At 49.7% G+C, this 19,987-nt stretch overlaps 1 protein-coding gene across 1 annotated transcript in view; it reads left to right on the top strand.

Annotated features, from left to right (window-relative positions):
• The first annotated feature begins 877 nt into the window (after positions 1-877).
• The window catches only part of reln (reelin), a 194,731-nt gene continuing 175,621 nt past the window's right edge, over positions 878-19,987 (top strand). The window contains exon 1 of the mRNA XM_056281407.1: positions 878-1,482. Coding sequence (XP_056137382.1) covers positions 1,230-1,482 — 253 coding nt within the window. The 5' untranslated portion in view covers positions 878-1,229. The remainder of the gene's footprint in view (positions 1,483-19,987) is intronic.

Raw genomic sequence — 19,987 nt, 5'->3', positions numbered from 1 at the left:
TGAAGAAAAAAAAAACAGAAACAGTGGAGGAGAGGAAAAACAAAATCTGAGAACAGTAGAGCGCGAGAGAGGGATGAAAGGGGGAGAGAGGAGGAGGGAGAAAGAGAGGGAGGGGGGAGAAAAAAGAAAAACAAAATTTGAGAACAGGAGAGAGTATTAGCGATAGAGGGAGAGAGGGAGAAGGGGGTAGTGGTAACAGAAAGGGTTATGGAGATCGGTAAATGGGAAAAGGAGGAGGAGAGCGACAGCAGGGGAGGGAGGTGAAGAGGGAGAGGGGTGATGGGAGGTGTGATAGTGGGGTGTGTTGGAGGAGGAGGAGGCAGCCTGGTAGATGGGCAGAGAAACAAAGGAGGGAGAGACGGGGGAGAGAGAGAGAGGGATGTGTCAGAGAGCTGCTTGGGGATGGAGGAAACATCATGCACAGAAATAAATACCCACTACTACACAGCATGGACTAATACAGGAAGAAAGATACAGGGGAGAGAGAGAGAGAGCGAGTCATAGAAAGAAAGAGAGAGAGAGATTAGGAAAAACGCTGTGTGACAGACTGAAAGTGAAAAAGAGGGAGGAGAGAGTTGCTGGATGAGGTTGAGAGAGAGAAAAGAGAGAGAGAGAGAGAGATTAAGAAAAAAGCTGATAGACTGACAGTAAAAAAGAGGGAGGAGAGTTGCTGGATGAGAGAGCGAGAGAGTCATAGTGAGCGAGCGAGAGAGAGAAAGAGAGAGAGGGAGGCCGTCTGGTAGAGCGCACTCGGCGCGTGTGGAGCTGCTGCTACAGTGAGGGAGGGTGGGTGGAGAGAGAGGGAAAGAGAAGGAGGGGTTGAGGTATTTAAGCACAGGAACAGGACAGCACAACCGACGCTCTGAACTCTGCCAGAGTGAAAGGAGGAGAGAGGAGGAAGAACGAAGAAGAAGAAGGAGCTGAGGAAGAAGAAGTTTTGTTTTTTTTCCTCGCACCCCCGCTCGTTTGAAACATCGCCATCGTCTCACGCACAACTCCCTCCCGCACCTCCTGGACATCCTCCAAGGCCGAGCGAGCGGCGGACTCCCCTCCGCAGCAGCCGTCTTCTGGAGCTCTACCTGTGTGACTTCCCTCCCTCCCTCCCTCGCTCCCTTGCTCACCCGTCTCACTCATCTTTCCCGTCTCTCCTGGCCCCCACTCCTCTTTCTCTCTCTCTCTCCCTCCGCCCCATCCAGGCGCTCTCTGACCCCTCGGCCCCGTGAGGGCAGATGGCCATGGCGCGGGCCTCTCTCGGGGGTGCCCTAGGCTGTGCCCTGCTGGCCCTGGTCCTGGGGAGCGGCACTATGGATTTGGGGTCCCCGCCCGCCGGGTTCTACCCCCGCTTCAACCCCTTCTTCTTCCTGTGCACCCACCACGGGGATCTGGAGGGGACGGGCATCGCCGAGGCCAGCGGAGAGGTGCTGCTCAGCCTCCAAATCACCGGGAACCCCACCGCCTACACCCCCGGGCAGGAGTACCAAGGTGAGTTGGCCGGACATCTCCCTCCGCATAATAATTAGACTCGTCCAAGCGATCACTTTAATGTCGGTATCTGATCTAGCTCTAGAAGCGAACATGTAAGGTTAAAGAGTACTTTTCTACATGTTTTTCTACTTTTCTACATTTTGCTCGTCACCCACATGAACAAACGTTGCTTTAAATTAGTTCATGGCTGATGAACAGCTCCATACTGAATGCAAACAGGTGAAAGGAAAAAAAAAAGAAGAAGCTTTCGCCGGATGATGGGAGCAGTTCTGCCGTCGGTAGTTTCGTACACATCGGTGACGCGAGACGCAGCATGCTTACTGATGAGACGATATCTTGAAATATGGCAAAGAAGTGTAAAACCTCGACCCCGTGATGCAATTCCACATCTGCTGCGTGTGCAGCACATGTATATTTCAGCAGGTGCTTTGCCTTATAGATGATGTAGCTGGAGCTTATGTATGTATGTATGTATGTATGTATGTATGTATGTATGTATGTATGTATGTATGTATGTATGTATGTATGTATGTATGTATGTGTGTGTGTGTGTGTGTGTGTGGGGGGGGGCTGTGGCCAGAAACAAGCGTTTATGTAAGCATGGGGGGGGGGTTGATGCTGAGCGGACTCCTGGTTGGTGCCGAGGGCTGTTCTGTTGTTCTGCTGAGCCCGTGGTCCTCGGTGCGCTGCATGTAGGTGGCTTCTCCACCGGACCAATAGAGAGATCACTTCAGCTGAATGAAAGAGAGCGAGAGAGAGAGAAAGAGAGTGGATGGGGGGGGGGGGGGGGGCAGGAGAACGAGGGAAAAAAAGCAGTTTGAAAGAAAGAGAAAACAGGATGATCCAGTAAGATGGGTAATCTAGAAACAACGCAAGGGAGCGTGAGAGGAGACAAAGACCAGTGTTGCTGATAATGATGCTATGATGCCCTCATTACCCCGAACGCACTTCCCCACACCCACACCTGATCTGGGGGGGCAAAAAAACAAATGCCCTTTACCCTGAACGCACTTCCCCACACCCACACCTGATCTGGAGGGGGGGCAAAAAAAACCCAATGCCCTTTGACCTCTGAAACTGTGTCACCACGGCTGGTTCCCTCACTGTGGCCTCTCTCGCTCTCTCTCAACACGGCGGACAATGACCCGCTCCCGGGCCGGCAGAAACGGGAAGAGAGCGCGTTCCCAAGCAAGCTGTCCTGCTCCCGGAGATAATATATTATCTTATCTCGCCAGTTTGCGTATGTACACGCATCTTCCTCAATTAACTCTCGCTTCCCGGACATACACATGTTTCTCCCGTTGAGCCCGTCTTGGGGGCCGTAATCAGAAATGACCAGCGCTGGTTTTTTACGCCACGCCGAGCTCTCGCCCCTTTACTCCGCCGTCAGTTGTCACCAGCAGAATAAACCTCTCCCATTCTGCAGGATAGGTTAAAAGGGAGTTTGTGTAATTGTATGTGAGGGCAAAGAAGAGGGGATGAGTGGAACGAGGCAGGCGGCGAGGAGAAGAGAGCGGAGAAGGAGAGGAGGAGTCTGGAGAAAAGGCACATTTATCCGCCGTCTGAGGAAAACAGCGTGGATCAACCTTTCAGTCAAGCACCTTTTAAACCGGAGGGGGGGGCGGAGGGGGGCTTGTAAGGGGAGAGATTAGAATAACTAGCTGGTGGATGGCAGGGATTGAACACACGGAGAGGTTTAAATAATTAGCATTAGAAATGTGGTGGACTGGGAAGGGGAGGGGATGAGGGAGAGGTGGGTGGATGGGGGTGGAGAATTAAGCAGGGCCAGGGCTGGGATCGGATGGAGGAGAGGAGAGGCGACACATATAAACAGCGGTGAGAGGATTGTGCTGATAAGATGAGCGGGGCTAGCCCCGAAACACGACAGGGTTCCAAGCTGCTTTCGCTCCCCTTTATTTTGGCACACGATGGCACCCTTATTGTTGAATTCCAGGGGTTCTGACTGTTTGCATTGGGATGATCGAGGGATCCATGGAAAGTGTGCAAGTGAGACGTGGCAGGCAGTGTGTGTTTCCTTGTGCAATGAGGAGCAATCCTAGTCTCTCTCTCTCTCTCTCTCTCCAGCTCTCTCTCTCTCTCTCTCTCTGGCTGTCTCTCTCTGATCCTCATCTCCTCAAACTCTGTTTACATGAATCCTTATATATATTTTTACTGCTGTACAGTGAAGGGAAAGCCATCACCGACCTCCTTGTGGTCAATGTTGTTGTTGTTGTCATTGGTTTTAAGAGCTACACACACACGTGTCTCCCTGTGATGGCCTGGCGGCCTGTCCAGGGTGTCTCCCCGCCCGCCGCTCGGTGACTGCTGAGATAGGCTCCGGCTTCCCCGCCACCCTGAGAGCAGGATAAGCTGTTTGGATAATGGCTGGATGGATACACAGGTGTTGGAAAGGGGCTGGATAAGTAGTGGACCGCCACCTATCCAAGACAGATTGTCCCAAAAAATGATGTGGAGAATAGGTGGTTGGGGAGGCGGAGGTGGCGGCCCACTCTCACTTTTTTTCTTCTTTTCATGTCGTTTTACGCTGCCCTCCGGGTGGGTTTGATCATCTAAAAACAGCATGTGATGGAGGTGTGTGGATGTGGTGGGTGGAGGGCAGTGGGGACACTGGCCATGTTGGAGAAAACTGAAAAGAGCTTGGCGGAGAAAGGGAAAGTTAAAAAAAGAAAGAATAGGAAACAGCTCAACCAACTGCCTTTGTCTGACAACAAGGATGACCCGTGTCAGGTATTCCTTGTAGACCGCTGTGTGTGTGTGTGTGTGTGTGTGTGTGTGTGTGTGTGTGTGTGAGAACAGCATAGACAAATCACAGTGTGCACAGAGGTGCAGCTCTCATCAGGCTTATGTGTGTGTGTTTGTGTGTGTGTGTGGGGGGGACATGTGGTCAATACGTGGGAGTTGTGTTTCTGGTCTGACCTCCCTGCCTCTTGCATCACACTCATTTCTGAGTGATAAGGCCGTGTGTGTGTGTGTGTGTGTGTGTGTGTGTGTGTTAAGGTCAGATGTGTTACACTGAACCATGAGGATGAAGTGAATGGAAGAGGTTGCTTTATTAAATGCGGGGGCAGCGGTTTTGGGGACAAAATGGAGACGGGTGCAGACATACTGGACCTGTGAGACGTGGAAGGCTGTGAAAAGCTTGGTGCATTCAGCGTCTGTCTGTAAGACTCTCAGTCGGACAGACAAACGGAGACCACACACAAACACATGGATGCTCCAGCACGCTGGAAGGCCACAGGTGGAGAACAAGGCCCGTCCTCTAAATAACCACAAGGCCGGCCTGCCTGCCGGACCACTCTCACTCCACCCAGCGAGCTGTTTTGTGTGGCAGTCTGGCGTCCTCGCCGAGACCCGCGAGACGTCCTCTGTAAACCAGACGTGTTTGGAAGAGCCGACGTGAGGAGACAAACTCCACGAGCCCCGCACTACCTTCTTCTCTTGGTCCCTTTGTCAAAAAACAACGCACAAGTTCGTTTTCCCGAATAAACAAAAACGTTCAAAGGAGGGAAAGTGACACAACGGTAAAGAAATTCAGCAGAGTTCCTCCAGACTGTTTTGGTATTTCAAATTATGGCCTTGCCAAGAAAGCACATTGGATTGTAATCATACAGGGCGCGTGTGTGTGTGTGTGTGTGTGTGTGTATACATAGTGCACGTATTTGTTTTGTGTGTGCGTGTGTTTTTGTGGTGTGTGTGTATCCTTGGTATGTGTGTGTGTTTATTCATGGTGTGTGTGTACATAGTGCATGTATTTGTTTTGTGTGTGCGTGTGTTTTTGTGGTGTGTGTGTGTGTGTGTGTATTCATGGTTTGTGGGGTGGGGTGGGGTAGGGGGGGTCTTCCTTCTACAGTATTATGCTGTATGATTAGAGAGCACAATGAAGAAGATTGGTGGAGAGAATGGCGAGGCAGCATCGTGTCCTTGGCAAATCAATAGAGAATAGCTGGAAAAAAAATGCAAAAAATAAAAAAATGGAGGCACGCGGAGAAGGGAAATTGGGCCGGTGAGATTGATTGAGCACCTTTGTTATGTTCAGGAATTCGTGTTGTTTTTTTTTCTTTTTTGGTGGATTTCATCTCAGCTTGTGACGATGTGTGCAATCATGGCCGAAGCGGTGGTGGCGGGGCGGCTGCGGCGGCGTTTATTATGCCAGCGGTTCCCCAGCACAGCGTAGGTTTATATATGTGCAGAATGCGGCACTTTGTCTGCTGTCAATTAGGAGGCCCGTTTTACGGCCCAGTTATTTTAGCACCTCGCATGAGTGCTTGGTTGTGCATGATGTACATTTACATGTACCGTTTGCATGAGTGTGTGTGTGTTTGTGTGTGTTTGAGGCAGGGTCATAAATATCCGTGTAGAGCGCTGAATGAGGGGGCCACTCACACCAGCCTCTTCTGATGCCGGCTGGCTCAGGTAGGCAGCGGGGGCTCTAGTTCCTACCCTGCTCAGTCGTTCTGCCGCGCTATGGAAAGCCGAACAACGCTCGGTGGCCTTCGGCAGCGTGTCCCTAACCGCGATCCAACAACACAACGCTTGTTAGAGACACAGAACGAGCGGCTAGGGGTAAAGAAAGGGCCGGAGGGAGTGTCGCCCAGAGAACCCATTGGCAACAACAGCTAAAATGACCATCCCTAATCTGTCGATGGCCTCTGCAGCAGCCCCCCGCATCCCGCGGACCCTTTCATGTGCAAATGATCGAGGAGGTTTGAGAACCAATCAACATTTCAAGGAGATTTGGACGTTCCCGCCGAGTGACATTCCTAATGGAGACTCGGGAGGTAAGTTGGCCACGCAGAACGCCGCCGGCTCTTCTCGGTGATAACCTATCAGATGAATCATTCCAGTGGCTTGTCCACCAAACGCCCAGTAATGGCAGCAGCTCCCACGCGTGCGGCCAGAAATGGAGGGGGGAGGCGTTATCTGCATGAGCGGCTGATTTCTTGACACGCCGGAGCTTTTCTCTTGAGTGCGCTGTTGACTGATGTCTGGGGAACAACAAGTCACGCTTGTCCCAAGTGAAGGTCGCTGATACCGGGCCCGGGCTGGGGCCCGCGAAGGAGCCGATAAGATCTCGTCGCCAGTCGTGTCCGTTCGTTCTGACAGCAAGCTATCGCGAAAACACGAAGGCCCATCTTTAAGTCCTCACCGACACGCCGCCGCTGTCAGCTTCGCCTTCCCCATCGGCACGAAAACGCCGTCTGTCTTTGTCTCGCTCGGATGTCACCATACAAACCCCTTAACCTCTGAAGGAAATATTCAGCGCCTGCCTTTTGACCTTTGACCCCCGTCATGTCAGAGCCGCATCTCCGAGAACCCCCCTCAGTCATGGATTAGAGGGTTATTTGGTTAGAGCTGTGGCTGACGGGGGAGAGAAACGTCTTCATTTCTGTCCTCGGTGTGGCCACAGCCGCCACACGGTCCATGTTGATCTGGTTAAAGACGCAGGGAACTGCTGAGGGTTTCTGACGCTGTGGCAGGCATCGAGGACAGGAGACTGGCCTAGATTCTTCCAGGAGACAGCCTCGTTTAGGGGGTGCAGGGAAAAGGGGAGGGGGGAGCAGAGGGGGGAAAGGGGTTAATGGTTTATTAGGGCTCTCCAGTGAACGAGGGGAAAGTAATGCGCTACCAGCACCAGCACTTCCAAGATGTCCAGACCTCGTGTAGTCATTATCTCCCCGGCACTCGAGCCTCTCGGCCTCCCGCTGCTCCGTCTGAATAGGTTACGACGGTGGATCGGGGGAAGTGTGTCAAGTGTATCAGCGTTTGTATGGGCGTGCTGGGTGTGTTTGGGTGTTCCGCCTTTGTATTGTGGCACAGACGTTGAATGATGTACCATTTAAAAAGCGTTGTGTTCATCCAGATATGCCCGTCTACTTTATTCAGGGGGCAGATGGGTGAGAAATCAGATGTATATTGGGAGGGAAATCTTCCTCTCTTTTTTTTTTTTTGTTTTTTTGTTCACACATGCATGCACAAATGCACATACACATACAACACTTAACTCCTGGCTGGCGGGGTGATCCATCAGGACACAGACGGATCAGGTCATCAGGCATTCCGCCGGCTAAACATTCCTGTCCTCCTCATCGCCGGGCAATTACAACCCCTTTGTGTTGACTTCGCAATGCGATAAAACGAGAGAACGGTCGGTGTCATGATCATCAAGCTTTATGCCATATACAATTATTTATGGCCGGTTTGGACCGGAGCACACATTTACGACACCCCCCCGCCTCCTGAAGGGGCGGTCAGTGGTGTCCGGCTCAGAGTCCGTGGCCAGGTGGTGACGGAGAGATGCCGACCGAGAGGACGCGACGCGTTGACTCCATGGCAACACGTCAGGTCGGCTCCACGTGTCGGCGCCGCCCCTGACAAATGAATTCCCCACGTCAACGCACAGAGAGTCACTTCGGATAAGGGTGAAATTGTCCTCCCGTGGTGGTGCCGGGTGGCGCCAACACGACGCCAGAGCAGCACCAGGTGTGGTGGGGAGCAAGCTGTGGATGGTGCCAGCGAGGTGGTGGAGGTGGGGGGGGGTCTCCCTGCCAGGCTGTGCCGTGTGCGCTTGTGCCAGTCTTATCTGGGCAGGCAACGTTGGAGTTCTTCATTTTCATTTTCAATTTCTCCCCCACCCCACCCCCACCCCCCCTTTTTTCTTTGCAACCAGAGAAGAAGAAAGCTTTTAACACGCAAATGGGAGTTGTGTTTTGTGTCACTTCACCGAGCAGGCAGACGGGTTGGCGTAATCATTTTCAGGATGCTGGAGTGTGTGCCGTGGTTTTTTGGATGGGCTGGAGGGCCTCTCTGCTGATAAGGCAAGCTGGGGTGCGCAGATGCCAAGTCCTAACCCCCCCACCCCACACACACACGCACACATACTTTCTCTGGAGACTCGGGGCCAGAGCTTCAAGCCGCATGAGCCCAAACTGGAAGTGGTGAAACTAGAAGTGAATCCTGCTGCAACTTTGGTACATCTGAAAAGATTTATAAAGTCATAATTCTTTTTTCTTGCATCCCCCGTGCATAAACCCTTCTGATCCATCCAGTTTCTGTTTGGATTTCAAACCCGAAATCCTGCCCCATGCTGAAATTTCAGTTTCAATTTGGGAAGCTGCTTTTTTATCCTGACCACCTTGTTATTTCCCACATTCAGTGGTAAATCGCCAAGGGAAGCGGCACGCACCCGCTCCCCCGCGGCACCCAAAACACACTCCGGACCCCGCGGGCGCAAGGACGAAGCTCAAACACACTGAATTAACTACTTTAGTCTTGCCACAAGAGACACGAGGGGACTCGCCCATCTAAGAGTCTAATGACTATTTACTGGCACTTTGCGGGTTTTTTTTCCTTCGGCCTCTCTGATGTCTACTTCCCACTTACAAACAGGTTGTAAACGTAATTAGAAAGTTTCCTTTTCACCCCTCTCTCTCTGTGTCTGTCTCTCTTTTTGCATAGTGCATAAATAAAAAGTCAGTCTTGGCTGCGATCGAAGGTTTGGTGTGCCTATGCAAACGCATGCTAATGTCCCCCAGCTCGATCCACCCTGGAACAATGGGCCTGTGTTCATTCTCCTTAAGGAGTACCAAGTGGCACTAAGCCTGCTTTTGAGGGCTGACAGGTCCCCCTTTTTCAGCCCTCTCCTCCCACCTCCCTTCCCCCCCCCTCTTGCCGGTCGTCTTGTTTCCCTCGGGGGTTGATTCCCACCTTCTGCTGATCGGCGTGTCAGATTTGCCGATGGCCTCTTCCTCGTTGAGCAATGGAGCCGCTGTCTGAGGATTGTGCGCCTCCTATCCTCTTTTTCTCCTCCTCCTCCTCCTTCCTGGGATCCTCCTCCTCCCTCTTTCTCCCCCTGCCTCCATTGAGAGCACTGTAATCCCTGCTTGGGGTGGTGGTGGAGGTGGCGGGGGGTGGGAGGGGTGGGGTGGCAGTGTGTCTCCTGTGCTGATAGCATTCAAAGTGGGGCTGTGTGGCACACCGACAGAGACCTCACTACAGAGGAGGCAGCATGGTGCTGCTAGTCGGGCACTGCATGGGCACATGGTGGTGGGCACAGGGCGCGTGGCACAGGCGGATTAGCACCCCCCCACCACCACCACACACACACACACACACACATACACACCCATTCCCTTGATCCTCCACTGCACACCCATTTTTGGAAAATCAGGCATTTTGCTCTGCACAGAGGGACCAGCCTTGCAGGAGGAGATTACACCTCCATGGGCATCCAAAAAACCCACACACATGCTCATGTTGAAGACCGGCAAGGGGTTAAGGGTTGGAGGGAAGAGGGTAGAGGTTGTTTAGAGCATGAGGAAAAATCAGGATTGTTTGCCTTGTGTAAGGTGGGTTAGAAAAACTTCCTCACTTGTTTTCCTCCATTCCATCGCCAGGAATGGCGAGAGGTAAACTCACCTTTGCTATGGGGACGGTGTCCCCAGGTGTAGGGAAGTGGAGACCGGGAAGAAGTGATGTCATTTAGTGTATGGTTCTCAGCAGATGATTGGTTTCTTGAAGAGAGGACGGAAATAAATCGGTGACATTTAGTTTCGGATGAGCAGAAATGTCTTATTTTTACCCAAGAGTTGACATTTCCCTTAGAAACCGTCTGTCTCACGCCTCAGTAGAGGAAGTGTTGGATCGTGTGTCCAACTTGTCAGCTTTTCTGCGACAGACAAGACGACACATGACACACAGGATGGGAGCAATGCAGAGGCCCCAACGATGGGCGAGACATCGCCTAGCTGCACCCACGGCCCTCTGGGAATTAGAGTTCATACATTGGGCCAAACATGGCCTCTCTTTGGCGTTTGCTGTGCGCTTGGCTTTGCTCTTTCAGCCGGCTCTGCTGCGGAGCTGGTAGCCTGCCTTGGTCACCTGGCCCTCCCTGCTTGGCTCCTCTGGGAGCGACAGCAGGAAATGAGTTCGGCTCTCGCCTCGGATCACAACAATTACCGTTGTCCTCCTCCATATGTGTCAGGAGAGGATACGGCGGCACGCTGGACCCATCCAGTGCAGATAGAGCAGGTTTTGAAGACTACAGCGTGAATCAAGCCGGGGTGTTGTTGTTGTCTACGGTGTACTTCTGAGTCCACTGTGTGCAGAACTTCAGGTGCTGACGCTTAGAAATAGGAGGTCCACACTCGAAATATGTCTTGCTCTGTTTTTCCTCTTGTTTTCTTTCCTTGCTAATCTTGGGCAAAAGTTTGAAGTCGATTTAAAGAAAAGGTAAATTGGTATGTGTTTCCATCAACTGGTGTTTTTCAGAAGAACAAGCGTCCTTGCCCAGTGCTGATAATGGTTTAAACTCCCGGTAAACACTAAACTGCTAAGCGGATGAATGTATTTCAGCATAGAATCTGATCACCTGATCAGCTGTTTCTTCCACTTAACCGGTCCATCCTTGTCGTGAGCGTTGCAGTATGGACGCATGATGTAGGACGCATAACACAGATCTGATGGAAATGCAGCTAATCTGCACTTCTTTTTTTTTGCAACTTTAGAAAAGCTCGCTTACAATTGAATGGAAACATGCCTACTGACAATTGAACCTGACAACTGAATGGAAACATGCCCACTGACAGACAGTCCAGACAGGAGGTCTGAGGTTGTCGGGGAGAGGATGTGTGTTGGGGGAAGTGAGGGTGAGAGGGGAAATGAGGGGGGAAAGCGGAGCATCCTTAATTACCGCAATGAGGCCATCCAAGTTAAGCTGCGCTCGTGTGATTAAGACTCGCTGTCGGGGGAGAAGCTCCCCATTGATCCCCTGCCAGTAGAGACCATCTAGTCTTTCATTACTGCAACCGGCCCGTTAATTAGAAATCAATCTCTCTCCCCTCTGCTCCACGTAGCGCCTTTCCCTGCACCCTGCACACCCAAACCTCCATTCACAAGGGCTACGGAGGCACCGCCGAGTTTGACTAATATTGGTACTTTTTCACTTAGTGTTGGCCATAATCTGTAATGTCAGCGCCAGAGAGGGATCGGGGAGCAAAGAAGGAAATGGGGAGGCACAACACCGTCGTTCCTTTCCAAGCTTCCCCGAGGGGCTTTCTTCAGGGGCCTCTCCGGAGAAATCTGCCAAACTCGGAGCACTGTTTGCAGACTGACAACTGAGGTCCGATTTACCAGTCGAATGACAAACGGCAACACTGTCGTCCCTCAGAATGGGCCCACAGCCCATCCGTGGGCCACACTGTATTTAAAGGGAGCGATCGCACACCTGAAGATGCATTTGGTCCTGGTAACAAAATGTGCCCTCTCCCAAGCCTCACAAGAGTCAGAAACAACCAGGGCTCAAATACCAAACAGGCAAATTATTGAAAGAAATCGAAAACAAAAAGAAAAGACAGGGGAGAGAGAGAGCGATAGAGAGGGAGAGATGGAGGAATAGACGCCGAGAAGGACCAGCGGTGCAGGCATGTAATATGGAGCTCCTGTGTATAGCGACGGCTCCATTATTCATATTAAAGCTATTATATCTGTGATAGTGGGGACATGGTTAAGACTGCTGTCAGCCTGGCAGCCTGCAGGCAGCTTTAGCCTGAACCACTGCTAGCCTACAACTCTGTGTGTGTGTGTGTGTGTGTGTGTGTGTCTGTGTGTGTTTTGCATGCACGTATGTGTGTGTGTGTAGTTGGAGCTTACAGGCAGATAGATACCAGCTGCCTCTTTAGGAGCAAGGTGCCACCAGATGTTTTACAGCAGTGGAGGGTATTCACAGGATATTCACAGATGTTTGTATGGTGTAGGTGGGCCGGCTCGTACTGAAACGGCTTATGTTGTTACTCTCCATGAAAAACACGCAGCTACGTGTTTCTCCATTTAACTGGTCTCTGTTATACTGGTAATGATTCCTAGGTGAAACATCTAGCCTGTAACGAAGTGATTACACCATCTGCAAGTATGTGTGCTGTCGCTCTGATGTGAGGGGAGGACTCTAAAAGTCACCTCCTCGTTTAACTCGTTTTAAGCATGCCATCACAGAGGCTCTCATGCTACTTTTCCCTTGCATTATTTTGGAGAAGGCTCACGTAGAAACCTCACTTGCATGGAGGAGGAGCTTGGTTAAGTAGATAGTCATGGGGGTTGAATTAAGCCCACGCCACCTCCAAAAGGCATTGCAATAATAATATTAATAATACATATAATAATAAGAAATATAATAATGATAATAATAATAATAAGATGATAACCCATCCATTATCCAAACCGCTTATCCTGCTCAAGGTCACAGGATGCTGGAGCCTATCTGAGCAGTCATTGGACGGCAGGCAGGGAGACACCCTGGACAGGCCGCCAGGCCATCACAGGGCCAACACACACACACATTCACACGTAGGGACAATGTAGTATGGCCGGTTCACCTGACCCACATGTCTTTGGACTGTGGGAGGAAACTGGAGAACCCGGAGGAAACCCACGCAGACACGGAGAAAACATGCAAACTCCACACAGAGAACGACCTGGGACAAACCCCCAAGGTTGGACCACTCCGGGGCTCGAACCCAGGACCTTCTTGCTATGAGGCACCCGCACTAACCACTGCTCAGCCTTGCCACCCTAGAAGAAGATAAATGTATGATACATTTTATGCACCACCTTTTATTTAATAATAATAATAGCTTTTATTTGAATTTTGCGTACCTAAGACAGACTGGATTTTTCTGGAAAATGTTAAACAAAAAGTGAATTTTGATCACTTCCTTTCCCTCATCTCAAACAAGGCTAACAGTGTGACTGAAGTCCAGGTTGATATTGCTGATAAAACCTGCAGTTTGAAGTAGCGGGCCCATGAGAATGGCCAGTAGGAGGGCAGCTACAGCCGGCAGGAACGTAGTCTCTTTCATCTTCTGAGCCTCAGCCTGTTATGGGAGGTTCAAGGCATTTTAACAAAGATCAGCACTTGGTTGTTTTTATATCCAAACGGTGCTTTTTCAGATTTCACCAGTATGTTTTGATTCATTGTATTCAAGATGTTTAATTTGAAGAATATAACTCGTCTGTTGTCTAAGAGACATTGCACAGAATGCTTTATTGTTCATTGCAAAATTAGAGAAGCCCTTCGAATTAGTCTGGCCTCTCTCTGTACGCTAGATAAGCTGTAAAAAGATTAAAGGAGGATGTAACACCACCTTCACATCATCTGACTGACTAGCTTCCTCGTAACAACCATACAGGTCATATACCATAACCATACAGGTCAGCAGCATCAACCACTTGGAAGTGCTGACGTGTTTAACTTGCCCGGACCCAGTTCATCCCAAGATGGGGGTTTACCAGAAAGTTTTATTTATGTTGTTATGTCTGTTACAACGTTCTGCATTGTACATAAAGACAATGAGGAAAAGCAGAAGTGAGTGAGGTAAATAATCTTTAAATCAAATAAATAAATACCATTCAATAACAAAATACATTGGTTCATATAATTTGTTGAAAATATGTACCTAACTTACATTTGACCATGTTTCTAGACTTTTAGTGATGGGAGTTGTGGCTCTTTTTAGTGAGTCGGATAATTTGGCTCAGCTCAGCAATAAGAGCCGGCTCTTCATTTAGTACCACTTCTGGCTTATATAATTTAGCCAAATTTAGCAATGTTTTGACCTATGATTGGTATGTGTGCACATCTCATCTCATCACATCATCAGCCACTTCTCCGGGGTTGGGTCGCGGTGGCAGCAAGCTAAGTAGGGCACTCCAGACATCCTTCTCACCAGCAATGCCCTCCAACTCCTCCTGGGGGAACCCAAGGCGTTCCGAGGCCACATTGGACATGTAGTCCCTCCAGCGAGTTCTGGGTCTCCCCCGGGGTCTCCTCTCAATTGGACATGCCCAAAAAGCCTCCAAAGGAAGGCGCCCAGGAGGCATCCTAATCAGATGCCTGAACCACCTCAACTGGGTCCTTTCGATGCGAAGGAGATGCGGCTCTTCTCCGAGCTCCCTCCGGATGTCAGAGCTCCTCGCCCTATCTCTAAGGCTGAGCCCAGACACCCTACGGAGGAAACTAATTTCAGCTGCTTGTATCCGCAATCTCTCCCTTTCGGTTACTACCCAAAGCTCATGACCATAGGTGAGGGTTGGAACGAAGATTGACTGGTAAATTGATAGCTTTGCCTTCCAGCTCAGCTCCCTCTTCACCACAATAGTCTGGTACAACGTCTGCATTACTGCCGATGCTGCACCAATCCACCTGCCAATTTCCCACTCCATCCTACTCTCACACGTGAACAAGACCCCGAGATACTTGAACTCCTTCACTTGAGGCAACAACTCATCCCCAACCCGGAAGGAGCAATCCACCATTTTCTGGTAGAGAACCATGGCCTCAGACTTGGAGGTGCTGACGCTCATCCTGGCCATTTCACACTCAGCTGCAAACCGCCCCAGTGTGTGCTGGAGGTCACGTTCTGATGAAGCCAACAAAACCACATCATCTGCGAAAAGCAGAGATGCAATTCTGAGGTTCCCAAAATGGACACATTCCTCACCTTGGCTGCGCCTTGAGATCCTGTCCATGAATATCACAAACACAATTGGAGACTACGGACAACCTTGGCGGAGTCCAACACCCACCAAAAACGTGTTTGACTTTTTGCCGAGAATGCTGACACAGCTCTCATTTTAGTTATACAAGGGTCAAATGGCTTGTAGCAACTGCCCCAGTACCCCATACTCCCGCAGTGCCCCCCTCAGAGTGCCCACCCTGAGGTATATGGTTGTAAGCCTTCTCCAAGTCCAGAAAACGCATGTAGACTGGCTGGTCAAACTCCCATGCCTGCCTCAGCACTTGCGCGAGAGTAAAGAGTTGATTCGGTTTTTCCACAGCCAAGACAGAATCCGCATTGTTCCTCCTGGATCTGAGGTTCAACAATCGGTCGGAGCCCCCTTTCCAGCACCCTAGAGTAGACTTTCCTAGGGAGGCTGAGCAGTGTGATGCCCCGATAATTGGAGCACACCCCTTTTTTAAATATGGGAACCACCACCCCAGTGTGCCACTCCACAGGTACTGTCCCTGACCTCCATGCGACATTGAAGAGGCGTGTCAGCCAAGACAGCCCAACAATGTTCAGAGCCTTCAGCATCTCAGGGACAATCTCATCCACACCCGGTGCCTTGCCACCGAGGAGCTTCTTAACTACCTCAGAGAGCTCTGCCAGGGATATGGGTGGGGCTTCCCCCGAGTGTTCAGACTCTACCTCCTCCACTGGGGATGTTTTAGCCGGGTTCAGGAGCTCCTCAAAGTGTTCTTTCCACCGCCCAACAACATCCCTAGTCCGGGTCGGCAGTTCCCCTCCCCAACTGAACACAGTCTGAGTTGAGCCCTACTTCCCCTCCCTGAGTCGCCAGATGGTTTGCCAGAACTTCCTTGAGTCCAACTGAAAGTCCTCCTCCATAGCCTCGCCGAACTCCTCCCACACCTGAGTTTTTGCTTCCGCGATCGCCGAAGTCCTTCTGGCCTCCCGGTACCTGTCTGCTGCTTCAGGAGACCCTGGGCCAACCAAGCCTGAAAGGCCTCCTTCTTCAGCCTGACGGCTTCCCTCACCGCCGGTGTCCACCAGTGGGTTCTTAAGTTGCCACCTCGACAGGCACCGATGACCTTATGCCCACATGTGTGCACATACTATATCACTTAAATTATTCAATGTAATTACACTTAACCTTATAATTTCCAGAGTACCACAATTTTACATTATGTTTGGTATAAAAACCTTAACCAATGTAAAAAAAATCAACACTATTACACATATGTTTTGAACATTTATTTATATTGAACTATGTTTTGTATGTTGGTGTCTGGCACAACACACAAAAGTCCCACCATGCTTGGCTCTTAATGTTATTACCAAAGTGAGATGTTTCCGTGTCGTATTTAACAAACACATTATAGGATCATCCTATTACTCTGTCTTGTATTAATTTACAAGAAGAAAAAGAAAGAAAAAAAGAAATCAGCTCTCAGACGGGCGCCGTCTCATGGAGCCAACTCGTTTGTGACCGACACATCCCTATAGGCTGCTGTAGACTCTTACCTTGCTGGCGTCAAGTGGGAGAAAATGGAGAAAAGCAAAACTCTTGAGTTCACATTTAGTATTTAAAAGCTGATGTGACCAGTATTTCCAGGTTTGTAGCTTGTAGTTACTATTGCTACCGTATGAAAATGCTGCATAAAGTCACCTAGTATCGGACAATTTTCTAATGTGTCCTTCTAGGAATTGCTTTAAAAGAGCTGTGTGTAGTGTTACTTGGATCCTGACCTTTCGTTAAGCAATAGGAATAACTACAACTGCAACTCAAAGCACACAAGAATAATTTTAAGTGGAAAGGTAGAGTCGGCACATTCAGTGAGAAGTGGGAGTACAATGGCAGCCATGAGTCATTTACTTTGTTCTGATCAGTAGCAATTCAGCAACTCCTGTTGATAGTCATGTTAAACCCCTGATTTACTAGTCATAATATTCTTCAGGAAAGCCGAAACATCTATAATGGCACCCTTAAATTAGTGCCCAACTACATAAACAACTCCAGGAATTCCCTCATCCATGCTTTCATCTGATTAATGAAATTTATATGGAGACTTTATAGATCAAAGTGCAGAGTATTGCACCAATTCCCCCTTGGGGATGAATAAAATATTCTGATTCTGATTCAGAAATATTAAGGGTTGGATTCCCTCTAGACACACTGCTGTCACAGTGGCCCAGTGGTTAGCACTGTTACCTCACAGCAAGAAGGTCCTGGGTTTGAACCCCAGGCCATTCCAGGTCCTTTCTGTGTGGAGTTTGGATGTTCTCCCCATGTCTGCGTGGGTTTCCTCCGGGTGCTCTGGTTTCTTCCCACCATCAAAAAGACATGCATGTTAGGGTTAATACTGTGCCCCTGAGCAAGGCAATAGAAAGAAGAACTGGAGTTGGTCCCCAGGTGCTGCATCTGCCCACTGCTTCTATACAATAGGATTTTGAGATACTTTATTGATCCCCGTAGGGAAATTATGCTCTGCATTTAACCCATCCTAGCTGTGTAGCTAGGAGCAGTGGGCAGCTGCTGTGCAGCACCCTGGGACCAACTCCAGTTCGTCTTGCCATGCCTCGGTCAGGGGCACAGACAGGAGAACTAACCCTAACATGCATGTGTTTTGGATGGTGGGGGAAACTGGAGCACCCGGAGAAAACCCACCGCAGACATGAGGAGAGCATGCAAACTCCACACAGAGAATGACCCCCAGGGTTGGACACCCCCAGGGTTCGAACCCGGGACCTTCTTGCTGTGAGGCGACAGCGCTAACCACTGTGCCACTGTGCCGATGGGTCAAATGCAGAGAACAAATTTCATTGTAACCAAACAACTGTGCAATGACAAAAATAAAGTGGCTTTCTTGCTATAATTGTAAATACTTATTTTTCTGCTGTATTCTGGTTACATTTGTTGCTGTTATTGTTGTGGTTGTAACATAGGTATATAATATAGTATGTAGTTGTGAGGTGGATGGGGGTGAACATATAGTGTATACTTCTGGTACATAAGATAATATAGTGTAATATAGTGGGAGTATATAGTATTGTATATGGCTATGATGGGGTATGGAGTCATGGTATGGTATATGGTATAGCGTATGGACAATATAGTATATTAAGCAATGTGGTAGAATATATGGGTATAGGCTATTGATTACTCAACCTTATCAAGACTGTATAGTAGTGACATACCTGTTGTGCTTACATGCCTCCATCCAATGTCCTGCTGTTGTTCCATTTATTCTTGTTTTTTTCTTTTTTGTTTGCTGTTTTGTTTTTCTTTTTTGTGCGTGAGTGATGTCTGCAAGTGCTAGAAGCTGCTGTCTACCAAAGTTAAATTCCTTGTGTGTGTGTACAGGCACACTCAGCCATTCAAGTTGATTCTGATTCTGATAAAAGCGCAACACATTCGCCGCGACTGCAACAGCAAACTTTGGCACAGCGGGAATCAGTGAAAAGTCAATGGGAAGAGGTGATGTGGTGCAAGATGCCACCGTTTCGCCCTGGCGTGCACAACATAAGGGACACCATTGCTTGCTCAGTTTGAAAAATGTTCAACCCGAGCGATGATTTCGCTTGTAGGCGAACAGATTGGCTGGAGAAGCAACTGTGAGGAAAGGGATGGAGGTCGCCTGGGTTTCCCTAAGAGGGGCGTTTGCAGGACAGGACCCGAGAGTGCTGTGAGGGGCAGTGAGGTTATACACGCCGCGGCCGAGGTCTTGTTCCTCATTAGCCACTTCCTGTTTCCTGTCTGGCCTGCTCCCCGTGGGACAGGTCAGGTGTGAGGTGGGAAGCAGAGTGGAGATGGAGAGCAAAGGGCGAGGGATATTAGGAGACACAGGCATTTGTTATGCAACTGTGGCCATGGCCAGCGACTTCGTTTTTCTATGTGCATGTCCACAGCTGGCTTGCTGCGCGTTGGTTAGTTTTGTGTGTGCGTGTGTGTGTGTGTGTGTGTGTGTGAGAGAGAGAGAGAGGGAGAGAGAAAGAGAGAGAGAGAGAGTTGTGTCCTCATGTGCTTTCACTGAACTAGTCATAAAATTGGGCGTTATATTTGCAGAAGTGTGTGTGTGTGTGTGTGTGGAGTGCCTTCATGTATTCAGTGGTATCACTGGACATTTAATTTGCTTCCAAATCAGGTTATACACGGAATTGTGTGTGTGTGTGTGTGTGTGTGTGTGTGTGTGTGTGTGTGTGTGTGTGTGTGTGTGTGTGTGTGTGTGTGTGTGTGTGTGTGTGTCTGTGTGTGTCTGTGTGTGTCTGTGTGTGCGTGCGTGTTTGCACTGTACATCTGTGTAAAGCGTTTGAGGTTTGGGTCTTACCCCAGTTTTTGAGGCTGACTCGGTCTTTTAGCGTTTTCCACTGCATTCCTTTACTCCATTCTCTGCAGAGAATCCCCCCCCCCCCGCCCGCCTCCTGTGCGCACACGTGTGTTCGGATTGTGTCTGTTAAGAGTGAACTCGGCCGTCTTACTGTCTCGATGTCCACGCAGTCCCGTCGCCCAGCGCCGCGGGCGCCGTGAGCGAGAGGATGTTCGGCGTGGCTCTGATTAGCGAGGGGAGATGTGCTCGTCGGAGCTGAAAGGACGAAGCCGGTTTTCTGTCTGCCGAACACATGGTGTTGATCGCTCTCCCGCTCCTGGCAAACACCGAGCGGCAGAGGGAAAGATCACGCTGTTCCTTCAACCTATTACAATATACACCCGCTTTATCATGCTGTCACTAAAACAGTGTAATGAATTTTAAAAAAAAAACTCACTTGAACAAAAGCAGATTCAATCATTTTTTCTTTTCATTTATTGGGGTTTCAAAACATGAGGATCTCTGTGCGTTCATCCTCTATATTTTCTCGCCCTCTCTCTCTCTCTCTCTCTCTCTCTCTCTCTCTCTCTCTCTCTCTCTCTCTCTCTCTCTCTCTCTCTCTCTCTCTCCCTCTCTCTCTCTCCCCATGTCTTCTGTGTGAGCAGG

This window comes from Lampris incognitus, chromosome 6 (genome assembly GCF_029633865.1).
Source record: "Lampris incognitus isolate fLamInc1 chromosome 6, fLamInc1.hap2, whole genome shotgun sequence".
Taxonomy (NCBI): Eukaryota; Metazoa; Chordata; class Actinopteri; order Lampriformes; family Lampridae; genus Lampris; species Lampris incognitus.
This window is presented reverse-complemented; position numbering and strand designations above follow the sequence as displayed.